At 40.9% G+C, this 16,302-nt stretch overlaps 1 protein-coding gene across 1 annotated transcript in view; it reads right to left on the bottom strand.

Moving 5' to 3' along the window:
- The window catches only part of LOC132108328 (elastin-like), a 66,621-nt gene extending 50,707 nt beyond the window's left edge, over positions 1-15,914 (bottom strand). The window contains exon 1 of the mRNA XM_059515032.1: positions 15,542-15,914. Coding sequence (XP_059371015.1) covers positions 15,542-15,617 — 76 coding nt within the window. The 5' untranslated portion in view covers positions 15,618-15,914. The remainder of the gene's footprint in view (positions 1-15,541) is intronic.
- Between the last annotated feature and the right edge of the window lie 388 nt (positions 15,915-16,302).

Raw genomic sequence — 16,302 nt, 5'->3', positions numbered from 1 at the left:
ATGACTTTGTTGATGAAAATTTTTAGTCTAAGGATTAATACTTTTTTAAGACTTAAAAAAAAACATAAGGCCAATAAAAGGAGTAGTTATGAAAGAGTAGTTAGGAATTTTGCAACACCATTGCAGTTGTGCATGCAATAAATCATGCTGACATGTAAAATCATGCACCTTTATTTGTTTATTAATTCCTTAATTTAAATGCAATACTGTGTCAAATCTGAAATCTGAAAGAGATTTGACATGACTAACTGATTAAATACTGACATGATAAAAAAACGATTCGAACAGATAAAAAGTCGTAGCAGACAGAAGCATGAAAATAACATAGTGACAGAAATAAACACTTATTTTTGAACTTCTGTCTAGATTGCATGCAGAAGTCACTATGAACAATCACTACAATTGATCAGTTAAAAAACTAATAAAACAAATGATTTAGTAAACGAAATCCAAACTTGTGATTGATCATGTAAGTACATACAGAATAAGCTGCAAGCCTTGTAAATGAGCATGTGAGCCTGACATCTTGAGGATTAAATATACTGATTGTGTAGCTTTATTTTCATATACATTAATAATTTTGAACTCAAGGACTGCACGCTTTGCTGAGCATGTGGTAGGTAAACCTACATTTTGTCACATCTTGACACTAGATTCCTATCTTGAAGAATATAAACAGGAGGATGATGAATGGCTGAAAGATGTGAGCCGGAGAATAAGAAAAGTAAATCTCTGTGATGGGAAACACCCTTCCCTGCTTTTCTTCTCCTGGGCACAAGCCGAGCTGCAGTGCAGAGACAGCGTTAACTTTGAGGAATGCAAAGGCAAATAAACATATGATACACAGACTGTCCTACATTCTTCAAGTCGCTTAAAAATCAAGATGATTTGTCTCTATTCTCCCTTGGCTGAGAAGGTAAATGATACAGACAGAGATAAGCGCTCCCTTTTTTTTCCATATATCAGCACAAGCCTCCTCCAGACAGATCTTATCCAGCAAGATTAAAAAGGCTTGAATTTTGTAAACAGCATTAGCATTGGGCAGTGTTGGAGGTAACGCATTACAAGTAACACATGTTACATAATCAGATTACTTTTTTTTCAAGTAACTAGTGAAGTAACGCATTAGTTTTTAATTTACAAGAGAATATCTGAGTTACTTTGTCAAATAAGTAACGGCAGTTACTTTTTTTCCCCCGTTTATTGATTGACAGCTCTCCTGTCCCCATGTTGTGAGAAATCGGGAGTAAAATGTTACTTTAGTTCTAGAATAAATGTGAACATGTATTAATTGATCTCTCTTACACACACACACACACACACACACACACACACACACACACACACACACACACACACACACACACACACACACAGAATAATCTGATTTAGTTTTCCTCAAAATTAATAAAAACAATTAAAAGCAACTCGGAAAATGACTCAAAGCTGCTTTAATTAAATATGGTAAATAATATAAATATCCTTTATGTATTTAATCCCATTTTATAAACCAATTTGCTGTTGAGCTTCAATGGTCCAATTCAACCACACTAATAAGCAAAAATTACACAAGATTTATTAATTGCTGAAGAGTGTTTAACTTTCTTCTTCTGTGTTTTACTGTAAAGACGTGAATTTACATTTCTTTCTGCCTGAGGCTTTTGGTACGAAAGGGTTTTACATTTGCCAAAAACATAACTTTTTATATTAAAAGCAAACAAGCAAGCCCAACCCAGATTTAAAAAGTAACACAAAAAAAAGTAACTCATTTCTTTCAATAAACAGTAACTAAGTAACGTTATTAGTTACTTTTTTAGGAAGGAAATATTGTAATGCATTACTTTTAAAAGTAACTTTCCCCAACACTGCCAGTGGGCTATGAAATTACAGCGATCTCGATGAAGCAACAGAAGCACACATTGCTTGGTTTGCTGTATTAGGAGTGGATTTGCTATTAGACATGCTTTACAGGTTTCATTTGGAAGAGAAACGCCACAGGTTCCATAACTAGTAAAGGGTGAGCTGATTGTTCCAACATTTCCAACCAAAATCATAATCATAATAATGAGGAATAGTGAAATAGAGGTTGCTGTTTATGAAAAACTTGTAAATGTGTCATACAAAAACATATTTAATAAACCATTTCTGGACACTTTGCATCAAGTCCTAAGAAAGATTATGTCATACTGTTCCCTAAAAGCCAAACTATACAGTTTTAACACAGTTCTGGTTTAATGTAATTAGAACATACGCTGTCACTGAAAACATGCAATTTATTGTGAATTCTTATTTCTCGGATGTTGTCAACTTTGTTTTATTGCAGGCTAAATATCATATTTAAACATGCAAATGGAAAATAAAATGTATGCCCCCCTTTAATATATTTCTTTCTGAGTTTGTGAAAATGTCTCATTTTTGTCTTCAAGTATTATGAAGACCAGATATCAGATCAAGCCCTAACCCCATGACCAAGCACATACCAGTCAGGAACCCTGTCCATATGTAGCAGGCATAGCTGCCTAGTTAATGTTGGTAACAACTTGATTTCTTACTGCATGATAATCACCTAATTAGATCCAGGTGTGCTATAAGGTGCGTGAGTGAATAAGGAGGGTTTCTGAGTTGTTGGGAAGCGTGTTGACTGCTGCAGACTTGGACGCCGTCTTTCCGAGCTGTTCCCGCATGGGGATCTTTGAGCCACACACAATTTGGTATGCATCCTGGGCTGTGTTTATCCATTTGTGGTATGATGTTGGAAGGGCTGATTTGGTAATATTCAGGTGGGTAAACTATTGATTTAATAGAGGAATATTCGCGAAAAGACTTGTTGGCTATATAGTGTTCCCCTCTGTTTTAGTTGAAGGGGTCAAGAGCTGGTAATATGTCCGCATGATTACAGCGAGCTGAGTGGGACCGTGACTGGGCGTCCTCTTCCTGTTTGGTCTTTATCTTCATGTTTCGAGTACCTTCGCACTGTTGCGCGTGGCCGTGACGTTCCGCCTTGCCTCATTCGCGCCTGCTTGACCAGTCTGCATCCAGTGAACTTGATGTCTGGAGATTGTGAGACCCGAGTTTAGTCCGCGTGGCCGTTTGGTCACCTTCACACGGTTTCAACTGGGAGATTGTGTTTGGGGGGTTGTATAGTATAATTGGATTGTGTGAATGAATTCATAGCTTGATGCAAATTGTGTGAGTGCGTTCGTTTATTGTTGGAAGTGTGTGCGTGAGAAATAAGTATTAATGTTTGTGAGTTTGGATGATCCTATGGAGTGGTGTGTGTGTAATGTTTATGAGTAGGTGATTTTTTTTTTTTTTTTTTTGTGTATTGATTTGTGATATTTGACTCTTTTTTTTACCCTGTGTTTATTGATTTGTGACAATTTGATGTTAATTTGTATATTTTTTTTTTTTGTTGGATTGGCTAGGAAGGAGTGCTGACCACTCTAGGTCTAAGTTAATGTATACCCTTGTTCACTGAGTGATTTAATTCTTCTTAATTTTCCATCACCTGAATGCACGTGTGCTTGTGGTGCAGTGAGTACATCAGTGTACGTTTGAAGTGTGTTGTGGAGTTGGGTAGGTTTGTTATTTCTCCTCGCCATCTGACAAGTTACTTTTTGGATTGTATGATTTTGTTCATTTTCTTTTAGTTTTGATTTGAGCCATATTAACCCCTTGTGTACTGAAGTGTGTGTGTGGAGTTTTAGTTAGCCATAATAAAGTGTTATTATTTTCTATATTCACGTCATCTTTGTGGGAACGAACCAGTGTCCTTACTGGACCATTATTTCCCTGGGTGAAATTCCCAAGGTGGCGAAGTCGGTGTTGTAATTAATTGAGTCTTGAACAATGAAAACCACCACTTGGGTGCCACATTGATTCTTGGGCTGAGATGTGAAGTTGGTTGTTTTTCTGTATTGTGTGGGGTGAATGTTGTGATCTTTTTTTTTTTTTTTTTTTTTTTCTTTGGAGCAGGGTGGTGGTGTGCATCGGACATCCAGTTTTGTTTTTGGTAAGTCTCACTAATTCCTTAAGGATGGATGAGGAATTACGTGAACTGCGAGATCAAGTGTTGCAGTTGTGGGCTGAAAATGAGAAGTTGAGGCAGGATCGGGCCATCGCAGATGCAGCTGAACCCAGACCTGGTCCATCGAATGCGTTCCCAGCTAGAAATTTTTCATGTTCTGGGAATGTTTTCAGCGGCAAGTTTTATTTTAGTTCCCAGAATGTTCTTTTAAAAGGTAGGATAACATTCTCTAAAAACATTCTAAAAATGTCTATTGATAACATTGTTAGAAAATTATCCTCTAACATTCTTATAAAGCCTCCCATCACACTAGATGGGGCTTAGAAGTCAAATGTTGGTTGAAAGTGAAAACCCAACTTTTGTTTGATATCAAACTCCAGCGTAAATAACTCCAAAAAAAGATATTACCAATTTCACTTATTATAAACAAGACTGACTTTATTTCTGTCATAAATGTAAAAATGTTCTTATAGAGATTAACGGAGGTGTTGATGGTTTATTGAAAATAAGTTTATTTTGACGTCACCATTATCGTGATCAGTACTTGGGCAGTATGACTCTTTTCAGTGTTACTTTTTGTTTAACTGCTGTAACTATATTTATTACGGTGAAAACAGTGAACATTAAACAAATCATCAGGTGACATGGGTTACATGCTGATGTTTAATATTTCATCATGTAATGATCTGTTCAACTGGTTTTATCTTGAGACTAGTCTATGCTATTACTTTACTGTTAGTGTATATAGCAAATGTGCTGCAATGCATAGGATCCTGCAGATTTATACCATATATATTTTTGTCTATTCTTTTTAAGTTACTTTGTTCATGAACCTCTCTGTAGCACAGACTGTTTAGACCTCAAGAATTAGTGTATGAATTTCAACAATGGTGTCATGCTTCATGCCACAATGCATTCTGGGTGCCATGGATGAGTTTTGTATGACGTACCCAAAATACATTGCTGCATGAAGCATGTCACCATTGTTGAGTCACACACTGAATCTTGGGGTGCTTCTCAATTCATATTTGTGCATCCTCGTTTCCTTTCCTCGCTTCCTTTCCTCGTGTCTTAGCTCCACCCTTTCAGGATGCGAGGGAAGGACGCAAGGAAAAGAGGATGGAGGACTTGAATCAAGTGAAATGATTTATCCTCGCTCCCTTCAGCGTTACTTCAAAGTGTCATCAGCTGTAATTAAAGGGATCTGCCCTTATGTTGTTAAAGTTTGTTAAGACATTCATAATAAATATTAATAAAGCAAGATGCCCTGTTTGAAATATATGACATGCATGGTTTATTTGAAGTGAAAAGGTAAAATATAAATAAAAATTGTTACAACAGATGTGAAGGGGGAGGAGAATTTATACGTGCGTCACGTTAAGTCGATAAAAGACTTCCGCATAGGATACACCTGTGTATCCTCGCTGATCGCTCCTCAGGAAGCCTCCTCACTCCTCGATCCTCGCCTCCTCGCGGTGCAATTAGAGAATTGAGATGTCCTTCAAGATGGCTGAGCTCGATCGGTTTCCGGGTCATAGGATGGAGGACGGAGGAGCGAGGAGACCAGGATGGATATTGAGAAGCACCCTTGATGTTTGTGTGACAAAGAATTTTTTTTTTTTTTTTGAATTCTTGAAATTAAATGCTTTATATTCAGCTGGGTCTCAGGCTGTTAACCAATTGAATCACTTTAATAAATAATACTCCACTATCACCATACGTTAGATTGGATGAAACCATGTAACCAGACCACACATGTGGTGATGTCTTATTCATCAGCAAACAATCAGCATCATACACATGTCATTTTGCTGTTTTTGCCATAAAGATTACAGCAGCTAAAGAACAACACTGATAAGTCAAGTGGCAAATTGCACAACTAAAGCCAACACTTACCACCATTATGGTGACATCAAATCAAACTATTACTTTGAAACAGACATCAACATCTAAACCTCTGCTTAAATCTTAATTAGAATGGTAGGGCATAATGTTCTAATAATGTTATTAATAAACATTTTTAGAATGTTTTTAGAGAATGTTATCCTATCTTTTGAGAGAATGTTCTGGCAACAAAAATAAAACTACCAGCTAAAAACTTTTTTTTAGAACAATGGCAATGTTCTTAGAACATTTTTAGGACAAAAAAATTCTAGCTGGGTTTCCAGCATTGCCAATTGACCCTCCGCTTGCAAACTCTGGTGTTCCAGCTGCAGAGAGGTTTGTGTTTATACCACGAGATCGTAGGTCTTCCAAATTTAATGGTAAAAGGGGAATGGGTATAAACGAATGGGTCGACGAGGCGGAGGCCTGTATGAGGGTTCGTCATATGTCCACTGCCGATCGCGCTTTCTTTTTATTCGATCATTTGGAAGGGGAAGCTCGGGAAGAAATTCGATACCGCCCAGCGATAGAGCGGGAAGACACAGAGAAAATAATTTTTGCATTGCGTGAATTGTACGGTTGCTCCCAGTCCTGCGTAGCTTTGCAAGAAGCTTTTTTCTCTAGGAGACAGCATGAGGGAGAAACCCTATTGGAGTTTTTGGCACTCATGGGTCTGCTAGAGAGGATTAAACAGTGGTCGCTCAATGGACTGCCAAATGCTGACTCTTTATCGCGGGATCAATTCGTTGAACATGTACAGGAGAGCAGCCTCCATCGAGAATTAAAGCAGTTCGTCACCAGCCAAATTCCACCTTACTGGAAGTGCGAAGTGAAGCTATACTATAGGAACAAGAAGGGACCCCAGGGGGTGCTAGAGGCTGTAGCCATTCAGTTCCATTGGTTCAAGGCTTCCAGTATGGGGTGGAGGGAGGTGTACATACAGGGGTTGGTGGTGTACCTCCATGCTCTGAATTGAGTTAATTGAGAGAGCGGTTTAAGGCACAGCAGAAGCAGCTTGAGCAGCTCACTCAAAGCATCACAAGGTTGCAAGGACCTTTTATCTCGTGTTCAATCTGCTCGTAGTGGCCCTGTTATATGTAGGCGGTGCCATAGACCGGGACACATTGCCAGAGAATGTTGGGGAGCGAATGGCCCCTCATTTTAGGGACCTACACCGTCATGCTGATTTTCCAATGGATGGTAGGCAACTTCGTTTTGGTCAACAGTCGGAAAACTAGTCCCCGCCGATCGCGGAGCCATGATCCGGTTGGGAAGAATTGCGGCTCAGAGATAGATTACGGTTCACGATCTCTGCCACAATTGGTGTCTTCTTGCCCCCACTTAGATGTCCATATAGGTGGGGTAGTTGTGTCTTATAGACACTGGGTCAATGGTGTCTACTATTACGGAAACCTGTTTTCATAGACATTTTGAACCATGGGGGCAAGACCGTTTGCAGTCCTGCCAGTGGCTGCTATTGCGTGCTGCAAATGGGCTTTCTATTCCATTTATAGGTTATTTGGAATTGGATGTTGAATTAGCTGGGCACGTGGTTTCTAACTGTGGCATTTTGGTGGTTAAGGATCCCCAGGAGTCATCTGTGTCCAAGCCCCTGGCCTATTAGGGATGAATGTCTTGGGGCGGTGTTATCAGCAGTTGTTTGGACAGCACGGTACCACATTTTTAAATTTCCCTTCTGTGGCTGGAGTACCTTTTTGTGAGGCAGGCCCTGCAACAGTGCCATCAAGTAAACCCTTATCCTTCTGGTTGTCCAGGGTGGGTTAGGGTGCGGGGTCCTGGGACGCAGCGAGTAATAGGTGGTACTATTTCGTTAATAGCGGCGACCTGTTCAGAACAATTTGCGGATGGAGTAGTACTCGTTGAACCCCCTGAGTCTGGATTACTGGAAAATTTGTTGGTCTTGCCCGCATTGGTTCGCATTGTTAAAGGCACAGTCTATATACCAATAGTAGATGTTATGCTTTTCCCACGCAGGGTTTTAGGAGAGCAATGTGGGTAGATCTTATAGCTGCGGCTACCCAGGTTACCAGGTCTATGTTCACAGGCCATTCGCCTGTGGATATGGTGTCCTTACAGGCTGCTGACCCAGTGATTAGCGAAGTCATGGGATTTTGGAAATCCAGGAGATATCCTGATCCAAAACTATCCCTTTATGGGATAGTTAAATCACGAACCACTCCATGCCATCCAGCTGGGAATGGGCAATGTGAGCAGTTTTATCCGTACGCTCCAAAATCTTTTGCGAACCCTTCCAAGCTCGAGGAAGTGAGACTGGGTAGCATGCCTTCCTCAAGTGGTGTTTTGTTATAACACCACCTTCCACCAGACTACAGGAGAGTCCCCACATATTTTTTAATGTTTGGCCAGGAGGCACGATTACCTGTGGATTTCTTACTGGGTAGCATTCCAGAGCCTATAGAAGGTGAGATACATGAGTGCGTGTTAGAGCACCAGACTCGACTACAGGTGGCTTTCAAGGGAGCTCGAGAACGGTTGCAAGTTGCAGCAAAAGGCATCGTAAAGAGAAGCATGATCTGTTAGTTCGGGATGCCCCGCTCACTGTAGGGCAGTTGGTGTATCTTCGCAATTATGGGGTCCAGGGGCGGCATAAGATCAGTTATCTTTGGAGTCCTGTGGTATTTCAGGTCCTGCGAGCACCTGAGGAAGGTGGTGTAGTGTACGATATAGCTTCGGCTGATGACTTGACCCAAGTAAGAACGGTACATCGTTCCTTGATTAAGGGTCGATTGGGGTCAGAGGTCCTGGATGAATGTGAGCATAGATCAGCTCCAGAGGAGAATCCCCCTTCTCTGGAGGAAAGTTCCCGTCATCTGGAGGAGGAAGACGTTGATCTGGTGAGGGTTGTTAGAGTAGGTGTTGGGAGCCCCGAGCTTATGGGTTAAGGTTGTTCCCAGGACCACTTGGGAAACATTGTTCCACCTCTAAGGACAGGTGTGGTGCAAGCAGAATCCCCTGTGTGTTGAGAACGAGGTAAGGCCTGGACTAGTCGATTTACCTTGTGAGGTTGCAAATACAGTTAGATAGACCAGTCGAGTTACGGCGGGCCAGCATTCTAACGTGAATCGCCTCCCTAGGCCAGCGGTTGGGCCAAGTCGGGCAATTAATGCGGTCACGGCAGTCTTCAGGCCATGGATCTGAGTTGTCATGCAATCACCGGGACGGCGATCCAGTTCGGGGGTGTGGATTGTAGCAGGCATAGCTGCCTAGTTAATGTTGGTAACAACTTGATTACTTACTTCATGGTATTAATCTAATTAGATCCAGGTGCGCTATAAGGTGCGCGAGTGAATAAGGAGGGTTTCTGAGTTGTTGGGAAGCGTGTTGACTGCTGCAGACTTGGATGCCGTCTTTCCGAGCTGTTCCCGCATGGGGATCTTTGAGCCACACACAATTTGGTATGCATCCTGGGCTGTGTTTATCCATTTGTGGTATGACGTTGGAAGGGCTGATTTGCTAATATTCAGGTGGGTAAACTATTGATTTAATGGAGGAATATTCACAAAAAACTTGTTGGCTATATAGTGTTCCCCTCTGTTTTAGTTGAAGGGGTCAAGAGCTGGTAATATGTCCGCATGATTACAGCAAGTTGAGTGGGACCGTGACTGGGCTTCCCCTTCCTGTTTGGTCTTTATCTTCATGTTTCGAGTACCTTTGCACTGTTGCGTGTGGCCGTGACGTTCCGCCTTGCCTCATTCGCGCCTGCTTGACCAGTCTGCATCCAGTGAACTTGACGTCTGGAGATTGTGAGACCCGAGTTTAGTCCGCGTGGCCGTTTGGTCACCTTCACACGGTTTCAACTGGGAGATTGTGTTTGTGGGGTTGTATGGTATAATTGGATTGTGTGAATGAATTCATAGCTTGATGCAAGTTGTGTGAGTGCGTTCGTTTATTGTTGGAAGTGTTTGCGTGAGAAATAAGTATTAATGGTTGTGAGTTTGGATGATCCTATGGAGTGGTGTGTGTGTAATGTTTATGGGTAGGTGATTGAATTGGTGGTTTTGTTTTTGTATTTCTTTGATCAACTTTGTATTTTTTTGTGTATTGATTTGTGATATTTGACTATTTCCTTTTTTTGTGTTTTATTGATTTGTGACAATTTGATTGTATTCTTTTTATCTTGTTTATTTATTTGTGACAATTTGATGTTAATTTGTATATTTTTTTTGTTGGATTGGCTAGGAAGGAGTGCTGACCACTCTAGGTCTAAGTTAATGGGTACCCTTGTTCACTGAGTGATTTAATTCTTCTTAATTTTCCATCACCTGAATGCACGTGTGCTTGTGGTGCAGTGAGTACATCAGTGTACGTTTGAAGTGTGTTGTGAAGTGGAGTTGGGTAGGTTTGTTATTTCTCCTCGCCATCTGACAAGTTACTTTTTGGATTGTATGATTTTGTTCATTTTCTTTTAGTTTTGATAAAAGCCATATTAACCCCTTGTGTACTGAAGTGTGTGTGGAGTTTTAGTTAGCCATAATAGTGTTATTTTCTATATTCACGTCTCTGCTCTATCTTTGTGGGAACGAACCTGTGTCTTTACTGGACCATTATTTCCCTGGGTGAAATTCCCAAGGTGGCGTAGTCGGTGTTGTAATTAATTGAGTCTTGAACAACAAAACCCACCACTTGGGTGCCACACACATCCTCTCCCTACTAGAGTCTGTCTCTGACGTTGGCTGGTATGACCGCTATCCGGGCTGGTTTAAGTGCAGGTCTTTGTTTAAATCTTGGCTCCGTCTTCTCTCAGGGGAAGCAGACAGGATTCTCACTTTGACATTTAGCCTCGCTGGAATTTGTGGTTCTAGAGCAAATAAGATTCTAATGTGCTGTAACACTGGAATATAAGTTATATACAGTTTAGGACATAATAGCTGTGAACAGCTTTATCATAAAAAATGCTTTTATTGTAAATAAGACCACTGAAACTGTCATTAACCCACTTGAATTGCTGTTACCACCACTATGAACCGAGATAAGCATGCTAAGCACTTCCATCCATGTGTGTAAACAAAATCTAAATAAGACTGGTCCAAACTCAAGATCATTCTAAAGAGCCTGATTTTAAATTGAAACTCCCATTACATACTGTCAGCAACAGCTTGGATTAAGCAGACTGGTCTTAATATCTGGTGATTTCAAAGCAATGACATCCTGTGATGGGCCGGCGACTGCTAGTTATAGGAGTGTGTGGCAAGTGAGCTGTGTTTCAAAATGCCAAAGATACAGGAGATAAACTGTCAGATCTGTTAACGGCCTCAGACTGTGAATGAGGGGGAGGTATAAATTCATGTAGCTAAATGAAGCCGCTTATCTTTGCTAGCATTCCTACAGAGCCACTGCCAACACTGCAGGAGCCCAATAGAGCATGGAGTTGAGAGCTGAGGTCATAATATAACACTCTACAAAGGCCTTCTTTCTGCAGGCCTGCTCTATTGTCGCTATACAAGGCCACTTAAAGCGTATCACATCAGTCAACAAGTACATGTGCTGGATAGCTAACTGGAAAGCAGGAAACAAGTGAGGTATTTCAGGCTACCAGAACCAGAGGTTCAGATGGGATGGGAAAGATTCATATGTTGAACTATGGTTTTGTTCAGACCTGCTCTGCTACTTTCTGTGGTGTGCATCTGTTACTAGGGCTGCAACAATAAATCGATGCAGAATCGATTCATGGATTGCATTAAGTGTAGATTTTAACAGCAGCTGGTGCTCCAATCTATTTTTTATCCAGACACTCAAATGCTCATGAAGAAGAGTGCATCTGTAATTTCACCTCAGCTCAGAAAGCCTTTATGAAGCCAGATTAATGTAAACACAGCCCACTCTGAACACCCTTGTAATTTGCTTCAAACTTTTCTAATCTTATAAACAATTATTTTAGCTTCAAGTGGGTGTAAGGATTTGGAAACAAGCAGAGTACGGCTGTTTTTATAGAATGCAGCGCCATCTGCTGATCAAAACTAAGCTCAGAATCTAATTGAGAAAGAACCGCCATGTATTTGGAAAATCTCAGAATCTATATAATTTCTTCATTCGCGATGCATCGATTTATTTTCTCAGCCCTATCTGTTCTCCTTAAAAATTCTCAATATTTAGCTGGTCTCCAGCATATGCAGTAGATGCTGATGTCCTCAACAAGTACAGTTTTGCTGGTGGAAATTATGGCTCTGGTGCCACCAGCTAGACCAGCACATAAACTGGCCTTAGTGCATGAAAAGCATCATATGCATTGTCTATCACAGGCATTACAGTGTTAACAACGGCTCCAGTCAGCAGACAGCATGGCAAACGCTCAGTTCAAATCAATCAACACGCCACTAGACATACCACAAGACATTAATTCCTTTCAGGCAAGCACAGCCGGCTCTGGAAAACAAGATCTCCAGGATGGAGTCCAGAGAGGCGCTCCCAGCACACATTTGCCTTAAAGCACCTCTGGAGGAGTCGCTAATCTGATTGAGAACTTGTGGACGAGGAGGGTGGGCAATTTATCATAATCCCATCTGACGGCATAGGTGTGCCATCTGATCTGGGGGTGATTTCATACACCTTCAAGAAGAGCCAGCTGAATGTCAATGAGGAGGAGACCTAATGGATTGAACTCCTCTGATGTTCTGAGCCAAAGACTTACGCCAAGTGGTGCCTTTTAAAATGTGCCCTCCTTATTTCAAGCTTTTGTGTGAGAAAAGAAAGGCTTCTTAATTCTTACAAGACCAGAAGGAGGCAAGACTTTGCTTTCCTTTCCTTTCATCTGGCCCTGGCTCTCCTCTCATAGCCCGCATGTCATTAATAGCGGTTGTCATAAAACAGCCTAATTGTTTTGGCTGCAGGAGCAAAACCTGGAGCCTGTCTACCATGCATTGCTGTATTGGAAGCGTCTGCGCTAAAAGCCAACCAACAATGGTGTTGGAAAAAAAAAATTAATGATTTGCTGTCATAAACTTAAACGTATGACAGACTTCTGAGTGATAAATTACCACAGTAGGGTATTGGAGAGGGAGAGAGAAAGCTGATACGTGATAATTGGTACTTCCACTGTGGGCTTTCCATTGTGTATGATGTGACTGCCAACTGCATAGGGAGGCTTACACAATCGATCAACAGTTTAGATACACTAGACATAATGCCAGCTCCAATAAAGCATACAGACTCTGGGATCCTGCAAGGTCATTACTCAACAACATGTATTGCATTCTTTGTAACACTATATGGTTTAACATGAAGTCTCACAGTGTTGTGCCCTTGAATATAGTTTTCATGGGTCAAAGTAATGCATGATGTGAGCCTTTTGGCTCCAAAATGACATTCCTTAAGCTCCGACAGGGGCTGTTCCATGTATCAGAACTATCACCATTTTGCAGGAATGGAAGCAGAGAGACATTTAGGCTTTGCTTAAACCATCACAGTAACAGCAACTTGTCTGGTGGTATAGTAACTTCCCAAGGCCCTGAAATTCCCACCTGCCCCATAATTCACTCACACCATTACATAAAACATTCCACCTGCACGAGCCATCCAAACAGACTCACAGACACTGAACTTTGAATTTCAGATGAAAATTTTGGTAACTGTCCAATACGGACGTCTTTCGATAACAATGCACCCAGAAAGCAATGTGTTCAATGTGCACAGCACTGAAAAACCATTTCTATGGGGTAATGGGAGTTGACTTTAGATTCTTTTGTGTCAGTTTGTCTGAATGTTTGTACACGCTTTGTGCTACAAAGAGCATTGTCTTTTGCTTAGCGTTGGCTTTGGAGACAAATTGATAAATGCACGCCAAGAGGATAAAATGTCATTTTAAAAACACTTTCCCAATTCATGGCCTTGATAGTTTACACTTTCGGCACGCAAATATCACAGATGCCCTACAGACAGGCCTGCATCGAACAGACCAGCAATTTGTCATGGAGCTTGAGATGTATGGAGGAAATAGCTGAGCTGTTTTATGGCCTCCAATACAATTATTAAAATGAACATAGCAGACTGCTAAAATTAAGATGCGGACCTGATGGCTTTTATGGGAAACATATCACAACTGTAAATCCTCACAGGCAACAAGAGCAGTATTTCTCCATAATATAAATTAATTCCGCATCAGTGAGACGAGCTGAGAGAGCTCTCTTTTAGGAGCAGCCTGGAAACACATACATCAGTAAGTGCCGAAGAAAGTATTTTTCTGAAAATAAATAAATCATTGTGAAATACTCTGGCTTTGTTTGGAAACTGGGAACAGACCCCCACATCTTTTCCAATCACGACTAAACATTGCACAGACGCACATCCAAGAACATCAAAACAACTGCAATTTAATGATGGGGCCAAAAAAATAAGTTGGAGACTTTTTTACTTCTCCGTCTTCCGCACCATAGTTTGCCTTGCTACTTGCAAAGCCAGCTTCTGGCCAGGCACAACCAAAGACAGCAACCTAATGGGCACTTGTACGGCTCACTGGACATCGATGTCCACCAGGAAGGTTTTTTATTTGTCAAGTCTACACAAGCTGACAAAAAGAGTCCATCTGTAGTCTTCAGAAATTCAGTACACATGAGCTGTGTTTTCGATTAACAAACTCATCACAACTCTCCTCGTCATCCAAGCAAAGCGCTCAACGATCGAGGGGAATGGCCTTCAAGAGAAACAGCTCTGACCACATTCATATTCCCAGTCGAGCACTCTGGCACAAGACTGTGGAGAACTTAAACTAACATCTGTAGCTGAGTTAAAGTTTATGATATTTAGTTATAAAATATTTGCAGTCCACATTTGCTGGTTCGTACTACAGTATTTGCAAGCTTGAATTCATTGAATTTGATTGCAAAAAATGCTGCAGTTTAACTTGATGGGGTGACCCACCTAAACAAGCATTTGAATGCATACCGTATTAACCACAAAAGTATATGAAGTGTATGTATATGAGCCACAAAAGTTTAATATGAAGAATTAATTTCAACTAAAGCACCGGTTGAATCATATCATTATTTATTCACATAAATGTCTTCTCAGCAATAAAACATCGTTCTTTTGGTTAGAAAATGACCTGGATGTTGTTGTGAGTAAGCAAAACATACTCAAATGTGAAACATGTGAATGTCACCACACTGATTGTTTCCAATTAATGTGGACCAGATTCCTCAGTAAACATGCATCGTGGTAATGTTCAAGATCTGAGGGATGCCTCTGAATTACTATAGATTTTTCATTCATTTTTTTTGAGTTATGCATTGTAGGGTTTGTATAATATTGTTTTGTAATCATCCATGTCATGTTAGCATGCCAGGCACAGGTACATGTAATGATATAATATAATGGTATAATTAGTCAATTATACTGAATGCATGGCTGCTTGCATGTTATTAGTATTCTATCAAGTATCCTCCAGTGAAAATGCACAACTACAATCAGTAGTAAACATGACCACCTTTAGCGCTGGTCAATTGCACAAGTCCTCCAGCTTCACTTTCTGCATAGTGCACACTTCAGGTTTCTACAAAATGTGCAGAAAAAGCACTTTGGAAGCCCACAGTGTCCCTTCTACACCAGTAATGCTTCTCAGGATCTCCTAAACGAAACCTCAAAGTGCACACCTACCTCCTTGCAGCGAAGGACTCAGCTGTATGATGAGGAAGAATCCGAGAAGGAGCAACGCCACCCTCCTGTTAGCCATCTCGCCCTAAAATGCACTGGGTCTCCCTGAATCAGCTGGTTTTATTCTCCAAGAGCTAATTACCACTTCAAAAATGTCTCAAAAAAATGAAGAGGGGAGGAAAAAAGAAAATGATACTGGACACGACGTAATTAGGAAAGGGCAAAGCCTTTAGTTCGATGGATCATTGCACTTTTTTCTCTTCTATGTCTGGTGTTGCTGTTTTTATTCTGGTCACTCCTGCCAAAAAAGCTGAGTCCTGCCAGAGAAAGAAAGAGAGTGAGTGAGAGAGAGAGAAATAGAAAGAGACATGCAGGGAGTAAAGACAGGAGAGAGGGGAGGGAAGAGAAGGAAGAGAGAGAACAGGAGAGACAGGGAGAGCGAGAGACCTGCTTTCCCACTCTCTTGTCCAAGAGGAATTTCACTGTCTTGCCAGACATTTGCATGGACTTTAAGAGAACCTCACTTTTTTATGAGAGCAGAGGAATAAAACATAATCAGTACTAGGGTAATGATGTTCACTCCGTCTCTGGGTGCTCACGCACATCACATCGATTCTCAAGTAGTTACAACAGTTCTCATTCCTGTAATATGACCAGTCTTTTTTCTTTTTACTTTTTCAAAGGCTGCTCAGTCAAGGGAAACTTCACCAATGTTTGTCTAAAAGACTTGGGGGAAATGAAGCCCATTGTTCTGAGAAGGGCAT

The sequence above is a fragment of the Carassius carassius genome, chromosome 28 (assembly GCF_963082965.1).
Source record: "Carassius carassius chromosome 28, fCarCar2.1, whole genome shotgun sequence".
Taxonomy (NCBI): Eukaryota; Metazoa; Chordata; class Actinopteri; order Cypriniformes; family Cyprinidae; genus Carassius; species Carassius carassius.
Note: the sequence above shows the minus strand (reverse complement) of the source record. Positions and strands in the feature narration are given on the sequence as shown.